We start from the raw sequence: 11,489 nt of genomic DNA, 5'->3' as shown, positions 1-11,489 counted from the left end.
TTTTGGAGAGATTTTTACAATATTCTACATATTTCTATACAATTTCATTAAAAAATACAAAAATTAACTTAAAAATAATGATAAAAATATGGCTTAATTACACTTTTGGCCCCCTAAGTTTCCCAAAGTTGTGATTTTGGCCCTCTAAAAAAAATAACTCTTTCCAGTCCCCCTAAGTTTATTTTCTGTTACAATTTTGGCCCCCACGCCAATTTCGACCCAGTCAACAGACACGTGTGTAATTTTTTTCCTCTAATTTAAAAAATAAATAAATATTTTTGTAATTAAATTTTTTTTGTTTTTCTTAATTACAAAAAAAACAATTGTAAAAAAACATTGATTAACAATTTTTTTATTACAAAAATTAAAAATATATTATTATTTTTTTAATTACAAAATAAAAAATAATTAAAACATTACACACGTCAGCGTTGACTGAGTCAAAATTGGGTTAGGGGGCCAAAATTGCAGCAGAAAGTAAACTTAGGAGACCTGGAAATAGTTGTTTTTCTTAGGGGGTCAAAATCACAACTTTAGAAAACTTAGGGGATCAAAAATGTAATTAAGTCTAATAATAGTGATTGGAAATTTTATAAATTAAAAATTAAAGGAAATTTTTAGAGGATTTAGGAAAAAAAAAATTATAATTCTAATTAAAGTATTTGGATTTATGTGTGTTCTTGCTTGGAGCGCTGATTTTTGTGGTTGAAGGTTCAAAGAATTATGCAGTTTTACTGTAATCATTTATGCTGAAGGTATAAATGTCATTGAAGTAGTGCTCATCTGATTTCTTGTTTTTGTTCAAACTCACAGTTTCTGAAGCAGAGAAACACGGAAGGTGTAGTTCATGATTTTGATTTTAGTGGTGTAGATAGTAGTGTTTTTTCAATGGGAGGTGTAATACAAAGTTTAATTTAATAATATTGTCTGAACCATCATCAAACCAAAAAAAAGCCTCTTGCAACCATTTTTGATTTCATGGCGCTACAACAAATCTCTCCTCTGCATTTTCAGTTATTCCCACCCCAAACCAAAACCCTAAACCACATTTTCAAATTCGCACTTTCTTGTTCCAATTCCAACCACAAAACGGCTCTAGTTGAAATTAAGAAGAAAAAACACAGACCAAGTTTCTCTGACCAAATTCGACATAAATGGTCCCTCAAATTAGCTTCCCAAACACAAAAATTCCCATGGCAAGAACAACAACAACAAGACAAACCAGAACTAGTGGAACAACCACAATCCCAAGAGGAACACCCACAACCTCTTAATTTTGAGTTTCCAAAGCGTTTATCTCCTTGGCACGTGGCAGAAAACCCTAAACAACACCCACAAAATGATTCAGAATCTGATGCTTCTGAAGACAAAGATAATGTGAAACGGGTACAGCGAAATTCTGGTGGTTCTGTTATGGAAAGAGAGTTTGAAGAATCAGAAAGTAGTATTAGTAGTTTGAAGAAAAGGAGAAGTAATACTGAATTGGCGGAGAAGTTGATTCCGGAACATGAGTTGCAGAGACTGAGAAATATGGCGTTGAGGATGGTGGAGAGGTTCAGTGTTGGAGTTGCTGGTATTACTCAGGAATTGGTGGATGCTATTCATGAAAAATGGATGGTTGATGAAGTTGTTAAGTTTAAGTTTGATTCTCCTCTTTCTGCTAATATGAAAAGAGCTCATCAAATTCTCGAGGTTTAATGCTCATTCCCTCTCATATTATCAGTTTACTTATCTATATTCATCAAGGACTGTTTTGATTGACTTATTTGAGCTTATCTACTGAAATACACATGTCTGAAACTATTTGAAAGAGCTTATGAAAAACAACTTATGAATAATTGAATACAGTCTGAGTCTATTTTATCTTTGTTATAGAAACGACTTAGAGTAAGAACTTATATGACAATCACTTATGATATAGATGCTTAATTAAGTTGATTGTCCAAAATGGGTCATACCTCACAATGCAGTGTGGTTGCTTGCTTATAATAACCTGTCCTTTATCAGAGAATATTTGAACTGCTAGAGCATTTATATTCATAGTATTATTTTCTTGCTTAATCAGAGTAAAACTGGAGGTATTGTGGTGTGGCGATCGGGAAGTTCCCTAGTGTTATATCGAGGAATGTCCTACAAGCTGCCTTGCGTAGAATCTTACACGAAAGTATATAATGGTAAGGAGAATGCTGTGGACAATTCAGAGGATGTTGGGAGTGGGAGAAGTGCTGAAATAAGTGTGAAAGAAATGGTTGGACCTATTGAATCTTTTAATCGAGACTCTGCAGAGTATTTGAAGGACATGAGTGAAGAAGAATCGATGGAATTGATCGAACTCAACCTTCTGTTGGATGAGTTGGGTCCGCGCTTCAAAGATTGGACAGGACGTGAGCCCTTACCTGTTGATGCTGATCAATTACCTGCTGTGGTTCCAGGGTATAAAACACCATTCAGACTTCTTCCGTATGGGGTGAAACCTTGTTTATCCAACAAGGAAATGACTGACATGCGTAGGATTGCTAGAAGAACGGCGCCACACTTTGCCCTTGGTATGCAAGAAGCTCTCTAGTTATATTCATGTCTTCAAATTTCTCTTTCCAAAAGATTTACTATTCTTTACTGCTGCAGGAAGAAGTAGAGAACTTCAAGGTCTAGCTAGAGCTATAGTAAAGCTGTGGGAAACAAGCGCTATTGCAAAAATAGCCATCAAACGTGGAGTTCCCTATACATCTAATGATAGGATGGCCGAAGAACTCAAGGTATTTCTCATAAACCGCTAGAAATTGGACAATATTACTGTTTAATTTAATTGTATTGGAATTTTATCATGCTTAAAAGGTATATAAAACAACCCATCTGCTTGGCGACCTCCTTGGCTGTTGACTAAAAGAGTGTTGAGTTTACTGAGAGCTTCATTTCTTGTAAATGAGAATATCAGGGATGAGATTAGGATTTTAAACCCATTATACTTTTGTCTAATGCATCAATTGAAACATGAGCATATAGGTAGATGGATCAATAAAAATGAGACATGTCTAGTATCGTAAAGTGTATCTGACTATCTGGATTTTATTATTTTCATCTGAAAATAGCAAAGGTGAAACAACCACTTCATTTTCTGATAAATGTTTATTTTATCCTTTTCTCATTGTGTTAGAAACAGGTACCGAAATACGATTTAACTGTAGAAACTGTCTTTTTTATGGCAGACCATGTTTATTACAACAGAAAAAGAATTACACATAGAGAATGCAGAATTCACACACAAACTAAGGAAATAGATAATATACTATTACAGGACAATTCTTATCCAAGAAATTCGAGAGTCTTGGTCTCTCCCTCCCAAAATCATTTGAAAACTATCCTATAGTCACTTTCTCCTTTCATTGCTCTATTTATTCCTAAAATTAAACAACATAACTGACATAATAACTACCTAAAACCTGCCCACAACGGCCATAACATAAGTATAACACATTGCTGTTTGCTCTAGTAACAAGCGAGTTTAAAGCTTTCAGGGAATTGCCATAATTAGGCTATGCCACTGACATAAAAATTTAATAAAAAATTCCAAGCACAGGTAAGTTGACTGCATAATTCATTAATAAGCATGATATATTTTCCTGGGTAAATAAACGATATTCTATGTGTAGAAAGAAATAGGGTGAATGCTATTATGTTTATTCCTTGGCTCGAGGTGAAATTTTAGGAAATAGAAAAAACATATTATGAAATAAAAAACAGAAAATCTTCACTGATAAAAAGAGATAGAATCATGGGATTTTCCAACATTATATCATACATATGACTAACAAGTTTGTTAACCTTCCCTCAAGTGGGTGTTATCAGTTGAAAGTACGAGATGAAATGCAAAAAAGCAGTATAAGTACTGCATGTCTGCTTTTTGTAGTTAATGCTAACTGAATCAGATGACCTAAGTCAATGGAATAGGTACTCTTAATAACAGAATGTGTGTGACTTTCGTGGCGTCTGCCTTTGTTTTGGATCACAATTACCTTGAAATTATCGTTTTCTTTTGTAACATTATCAGGGTTAAAGTGAAAACAGCCCCTTTCTAAATTGCAAAAAACTCTTGGTTCAGAAATCAGCAACTTGACTCCTTGAACTTACCATACCGTGCTTATTGGTGTGAAATCAACCCACATGTAGAAAATCGCATTATAGGTGGTCAATATTCACGGTTTGATAATATTCATGGGAGTGAGTTGCTATGGTTCAAACCACAAGTGATTTGCTGCAATTGAAGGATAAGCCTGAATGTGGTTCTTGCATGCAACCTCATATTGTTCTAACTTTTTTTAATGAGTTTTGGGTCCCATAAAAAATTTTGTTTGATTAATAATACCCAAAAGATTGACTGCAGCTATACTTTTGTAGTATTCGTGCATTTTGGAAGCTAACCACCATATTTCAAAGTCTTGTAAGACTGTAAGAATTGTTAGCACTTGACACTTAAATGCTTTGGCAGTCGTTCTTGTTCATAATTTATCCTGTGGCAATATTGAAGTGAATAAATTGTTCCTTTCTTTAAACTTATGGTGTTTGCATTTCATGCATTTGCAGAAATTGACTGGGGGAACCTTACTTTCTAGAAATAAGGAATATATTGTAATTTACAGGGGAAATGACTTCTTGCCTCCTGCTGTCACCAAAACCCTGACTGAGAGACAAAAACTAACTGTTCTCCAACAAGACGAGGAAGAGAAAGCACGTCAAAATGCTTCATCGATTACTTTATCAAATAGCAAATCATCTCAAATGCCGTTACTTGCTGGAACCCTTGCTGAGACTAGGGCAGCAACCGCCAATTGGGGACATCAACCAAGTAAACAAGAAGTTGGGAAAATGATGAGAGAATCTACTTTGGATAGACTTTCTTCTTTAATCAGAAATCATGAGAGTAAACTAGCTCTAGTAAGTTACAAGAGACCAACTGAAATAACTTCCGAAAGACTATCTGTTGTTACCATATCTATCTAACTTTATAAATTATATGGTTATAGGCAAAAACAAGGTTCAGGAAGTCTGAGAAGGATTTAGCTAAAATACAGGGTGATTTTGACCCAGCAGACCTTCCAACTGATTTGGAGACATTAACTAATGAAGAGAGATCTTTGTTTAGGAAGATGGGTCTGAGTATGAAGCCATACTTACTTCTAGGTAAGAATGACAAATTTATTATAGCTTTATGCTTAGCTGCTTTGGTACAAATTTATTATACAAAAAATGTTAAGCATGAGATTTTCAGGTAGGCGGGATGTTTATGCTGGCACCATAGAAAACATGCATCTACACTGGAAATATCGCGAGTTGGTAAAAATACTTGTGAAAGGGAAAAATTTAGCCCAAGTTAAGCATATTGCGATATCTTTGGAAGCTGAGAGTGGTGGGGTGCTAGTATCTGTAGACAAGGATACCAAGGGCCATATAATAATTATTTATCGTGGGAAGAACTACTTCCGTCCACAGGTTATGAGACCCAAAAGCTTGTTGTCACGAAGACAGGCATTGGCTCGATCTATTGAGCTTCAAAGACGAGAGGTAATAAAGCAATAATTTCTTTTTTGGTAGTGGTCGGGGTTTGAACCCTGGACCTTGCATATTTTATGCATTGTCCCAACCAACTGAGCTAAGCTCACGAGGACAAAGCAATAATTTCTAATAAACTGAGATTCTTTATTGTTCTTGAATCTCATGAACTTTCTAATTTTTTTTTTCAGGCACTAAAACACCATATATCAGATTTACAGGAGATGATTGAGTTGCTCAAATCTGAGCTAGTATGACATTTTATCACTTCTATATTACTCTGCTGTAATAATTTTGGTTAGGTTATAAGTTCTATCATAAGTTTTTTGTTGTTGATTTCAGGAGGATATGAAAAATCAAAGGGTGATTGATGGTGACCAAACTCTACTCTACACTGAATAACAACCATGTTTCTTCCCATGATGACATGAAAGACCTCGATACTCTTTTTTCATAGACAAATACCAGGTGCTTGCAATTTATTACAAAGTAACTTACTAACCTTACCAATAATATTTAGTAGCAATATTATACTTTCATGAAGTGAAAATGAATGTTAATTCTGTCCTTGTTCCTCTTATTTTTTTCCCCCATTATTCTCTTTGGAAAAACTAGAATGAAGGAATGAGATTCATTTTGATAAAGACGACGGTGGTGACGAGAACTTGAAACATGAAAACAAGCTACTTGACTTGAGCATTATGTGTGACTGAGAAGATAAACAATAATGGGAGACTACTGAAGAACAAAATCTTGAGCCATGCCTTTTGATGTGTCGCATGGAACTTTTCTCAAGTCATTTATACTAGTAGATTTCTATCCAATGTCGTAGGAATACCCCAAGTAATGTAACATGTGAAATGGTTAATTTATGTAAATATTTATTTCGGTATAAGAATGATGAAGGAAAGTTTTTATTCTTGTCATCCTTTTTACTATTCTATTTTTGTCACTACAAATATTTGTTACCATTTCTAATATTTTCTATAAGCATAAATATAAAGTTAGACTTACTATGATATAAGGAAGCAACTTTACCTATATCACATTGTATAAAAACTACACATGATTCCAGAAATATATATCCACAACACAAATTTTTATTTATTTTCAAATGTATACATCTGAAGAATGGTGATGACTGGAAGTTATGAGTTCGATTAATCTGCTGTAGGTCGATCCAATAAACAAACACAAATGGTTTCCTGATTACATTAGATAGAATGCATTAGGACACTAGATATACATTGGCTAGAAAATTTGTAAAAAGAAAAGAAAATTGGTATATCAAAGGCAGATAATGGCTTGACGTAAATACTACTTTCACAGCACACTATGATGCTCCTGTCGAATTGAATAAAGTGGAAAGCACTCTCAAAGCAGAGTTCTGAAATGTACCACCATGCAATATAGCATAATGGGCAGGTTCATAAACGTGCTGCAGGAAACAAGTTTGTCACCGGTAACTCTTCAAATTTTATTTGACTCAAGACAGCAAGATGAACAGTCACCATTTTATTTTAGGAACTTCATGTAGTAATTTTCAATACTGCGGCAAAAACTTAACACGCAGGCCAAAGTAGATAGATAGGAGTTCCTAACTAGCCTTAAACTTGTCCCTTTGCAAAAGTTTCCTTCATAAAATTTGCCACAATTGAAGCTAACTCAGCTAAATGCTCAGTATATACATGGTCAGCTCCTTTGACGATATGTAACTTGTGATTCGGTAGGATCTTAGCGAACTCAAGTGCGTCTCCAACGGGAATTATTGTGTCCGCGTCACCATGAACAGTAAGGAACCTGTCACGTATTATGAGACGTGTTATGGAAATGCCATAACTTCATTAAATAATATCAATTTCCATTAAAAAAATTATCATAACTCATGTTGTAGCATCTACATATAGACAAACGTAGCATCTTACATTTTTAAAAGCACGAGTCTAGCATCAATTTAGATATAAACATTATCTCCTTCACTAAATAATAAGAGAAAAAAAATCATCGCATCATAAACAAAAATAAGAGAATAAATCAAAATAAGACATACTACAACATATTATTAACAAGTTCTTTAGACTCCCAAAATTCTTACCCTTTCAAAGTTCATATTACATAATAAAAAGTTCTGACAAGATCAATGGATAAGGATTTTGTTTTGTTTCAAAACTTGGCAGAAGCATGTTTTTGAATGAGAACACTTGCAATTCTTATGATTTAAATTTTAAAAGAAGAAAATAGATTTATAGAGGTAAAATGTCATCTGTCATCACTGTACCCAAGAACTTTCACCGTTCACTGATCCCACTGTATAAATTTTTGCAATGAAACTCTTGTAATGAAGATGAAAGGGTGAAACTGTAAAGGAGAGGCAAAGTATCAGACAATTTTTCCCACACCTGCATTCTTTGTCAATCTGCAGGTATGCATCGTGCATATCTATGCTTAATCGATCCTTCAAGCTTTCCTCGGTTATGCGATAATCAACACTTCCTACAAAAGAAGATTGATGTGATGCCCTCAAAAACTGAAAACAAGTAATATAAATTACATTTTTTTGTTACAAAATTACACCTTCTCGTGTATGAGCTGTTTCACTTTCAAAAAAAGAGGTGACGTGAAGTAAGATGCTAAGAATGATGTTGTTGGAGCATTGCATCAAAAGATTAAACAAAAAAAGAGCTCCAAATTTTTTAAGAAAATAGTTTTGTAGCCTTAGAACAAGAATATAGAGTAAAACAAATCAAGGCAAGGCTATGGACTTGCTCATTTCAGTAAATGCCTGCAATAAATAACAAGCTCAAAGTAGAGAAATAATAAGTTATAACTTATATGGATCCTGAATTTCTTGAAAGCATTTCTCAAATACATTCTTCTACTCCAATTTAGGTATTTGAATGCATGGATGATTAAATGCACGGTTACCTGACTTAGTCTTCAACTCAATGAACCCTTCCTTTCTGATTCTCTCCAAAAAGTTGTTTCCAAGACGATCTTCAAGGCCTGCCTTTAGATCATAGCGACCAGAGAGGTTGGCAACTGTTTTAATATCATGATACTTTGAAGCATAAAGAAGCACCACATTAGCTCCTGCCTCAAGATACAGAAACAATTCAGACAAATTTCAACATACCTACGCACTTCCTAAGAAACATTGGAACATTACAGAATTCTTTACTAGTCATCGACATGCTTGAAATCTCTGCTTCCCATTTTATAATGAAGCCCAAAAAGCATAAATCAATAGAAGATCTTCTTAAGTTTTTCAAAATGAAGAAATAGTGTTAAGATCTAGCATAAATACGAAGATCTTCTTTGACTAGTCATATTGAATGCCCATTATTAACTGTTGGATGTTAACTATTAACATAAATGCATAGTGAAATATAATGAACTTGGAGTGATGTGTATATTGTTTTTTTGGGGGAGAACTGGTTTAAAATAACCAATGTAACATTGAAAACGTAAAGCGGCATTTATTTAGAAATACTATATTATTTTTCTTTTGCTAATGTGACACTCAATAAGGGACGGTCTCTCCAAAAGACATCGATTCACAGACTTCAAATAGACTTCACTTTAAAACAAACAATCAAATTTCACATATAAATCCTATATATTGCCAGTTTGCCACGCATCATTAAAACTATTTGCAGGATGATAGGCAGATGAAAGATAAAAGTTTCATATTCGTAATTTAGCTGATCGGCTCATTAGATTAAGTGAAGTTTTTAATATTCATAAGTATGGACTAAAATGTATGGTTGAAGACTCAGCAAGTATCTGGAAATAGCAAAACCATTGTAACACGACAAACCTTTACTGTGCCCAATAATTGCCATAACTCTACGGTTTGCTTCATGAAAGTGTTGAGCTACAGAATGTATATCATCAACCTCCCTCCAATAGTTGCCAAATTCAAATGAACCTTCACTTTCCCTGGAAGAGAAACTCAAAAGCTAAATCAAAACGAAGCAATTAAACAATACTAGTGGATGAGATTAGATAGCCTAAGTTTTGCAAATGGATGAAACCCTGACTTCTGTCATCAGGACAAGAGATCCACCCCATTTGTTGTAAATTTTCTATTGTGAAAGGAAAATAATTACTTTGTTATATATACAAACAAAAGTATGTGTCTGCATTCCCTTATCAAATAGAAACCGAGTTTTGCATAAAATATATAGTAGTTATTGCCTGATGATGTCTTTTTTTCTGGGAGAAAAATCATACCCATTTCCAGTGAAGTCAAAGCGGAAAGAACTGATTCCTGCATTATCTAGAGCAGCAGCAAGTTGTGTCATGATACTGTCTTCCTAGATATTGGAAAACATAATCAATCAATGAGAAATATATTATCAATCAATGAGAAATATTGAATCAATGTATTTATCTATGAATGGGATCAGATGACATAGAAATGTTGAGTTCATAATCTATAATATCAGAGAAACTAACCTTGGAGGCTCGAAGACCGTGGCATAGGATAACAATCTCTTTGGTTCCAGCTTCATGTAATTTGCCTACTAGTTTATTTCCATACTTGTTGGGTATTATGATTTTTTGCTGTTGGATGGCTAAGAAATTTCATCAATTTAAGTCAGTTGTTTTTTTAAAAAAAATTAATTGATCATTCATAATGCTACTTAGGTTAATAATTGTGACTCTATTTCAAATACTACTATAATTTTTTTTATATACGTAACTCAGCATTACTATACCATATTTTTCAAAAACATCTTTCAATATTTTCCTGCATGTTATTTGTATTTACATAGAAAATACACTGGTATTGAGAGATATTCTTTAATGAGCCTGTAACTAGGAAGTTGAAGATGCAAATGTTGATATAAAGAAATAAAAAATAATTAAAATGTGATTAGAAGCTTGCTTTTAAGCAAGAATTGTAATTATCTAATACATACGGATAACTAGGAAGGAATATATCAATCAAATGAGGTTAAGCAGCGCATCAATTTGTGTATGTAAGATGGTGTGTTCTTACAACATCCTACGGCTAAGACCGTATGCAACGAAGGTTTCCCATGTGTGACCATTGGAAGCTGCGGATGTTAATGTCACATGTAAGAACCATTTTCCTACTGAAACTAAGCTAGGAAACTAGTATAAGTACTTAAAATCCTATAAGGCATTGTAGTGCGGGTGCCTACTAAAAGAGAGTTCAGAACCCAAATTGGACTTTGTCATTAGAGATGCTAAAGTTGTTTTGATGTCCATTTTTTGACTTTTTTTCTTGTTCAATATGTAAACAATAGAGTTTGAAGATTTGAAAACGACCCAAAATCTTTGAACATAAAAGCTCTATTTGCATAAACAACTTAATTAAAGGCTTTTAGCATTATATATAAACTATTCTATAACAAAAGATCAAATAAAATCAAACTATTTTCATATTAGTTGCAAGCTATACTTTCATAAGAGCTTACCGAAATAAGCTGAAATAGTTTATGAACATGTAATAAGTTGTTTTCATAAGCTCTCTCAAACGGTCTTACAAGTGATTATGCTACCGGGTATATAAGCTCAAATAAGTCAATCCAAACATACTCAAATAACATAATTTCTACTAGAATCTGCTACTTTAACTAGTATTTTCATCCAGATAACTAGCAAACAAAATTATAATCTCAATCTCCTCCAAACATATGGAGCCAATGAACAACTTAAAAGCACTCAGTCAACATTTAACCCAAATGGAAGCATTTTTCAGCATATGACATAATAAAATCAAATTTCAAAAGAAATAACTCACAAGGGTTTTGTACAGCTTCAGCCATCTTCAAGTTATTGGATTTCCAGAGGATGAAAATGCAAAACGGGTCAAAATAAATAAATACTGAGAAAAGGTTCCAAATAATTGAGTCTGTTTGGGTGAGAGATGACTGCACTAAAAATAATATTAAACTAATATCTAACATTTT

At 33.6% G+C, this 11,489-nt stretch overlaps 1 protein-coding gene and 1 pseudogene across 2 annotated transcripts; one reads left to right on the top strand and one right to left on the bottom strand.

Annotated features, from left to right (window-relative positions):
• The first annotated feature begins 793 nt into the window (after nt 1-793).
• On the top strand, nt 794-6,014 carry LOC146902995 (CRM-domain containing factor CFM3, chloroplastic/mitochondrial-like; annotated as a pseudogene). The gene is made up of 8 exons (XR_015021121.1): nt 794-1,692; nt 2,066-2,546; nt 2,626-2,756; nt 4,582-4,932; nt 5,022-5,178; nt 5,267-5,559; nt 5,739-5,798; nt 5,890-6,014. The product of XR_015021121.1 is annotated as a CRM-domain containing factor CFM3, chloroplastic/mitochondrial-like (transcript).
• A 615-nt stretch (nt 6,015-6,629) lies between these two features.
• On the bottom strand, nt 6,630-11,372 carry LOC146902994 (uncharacterized). The gene is made up of 7 exons (XM_085731477.1): nt 11,321-11,372; nt 10,006-10,124; nt 9,781-9,863; nt 9,365-9,486; nt 8,473-8,637; nt 7,947-8,040; nt 6,630-7,347 (listed from the first exon to the last, which is right to left on the bottom strand). Exons 1-7 carry the CDS (start codon nt 11,343-11,345, stop codon nt 7,155-7,157), a joined length of 801 nt encoding a protein of 266 aa, XP_085587603.1. The 5' UTR covers nt 11,346-11,372; the 3' UTR covers nt 6,630-7,154.
• Nucleotides 11,373-11,489: the final 117 nt, after the last annotated feature.

This window comes from Medicago sativa, chromosome 8 (assembly GCF_051527215.1).
Source record: "Medicago sativa cultivar Bolivia chromosome 8, Bolivia_mono, whole genome shotgun sequence".
Classification (NCBI taxonomy): Eukaryota; Viridiplantae; Streptophyta; class Magnoliopsida; order Fabales; family Fabaceae; genus Medicago; species Medicago sativa.
This window is presented reverse-complemented; position numbering and strand designations above follow the sequence as displayed.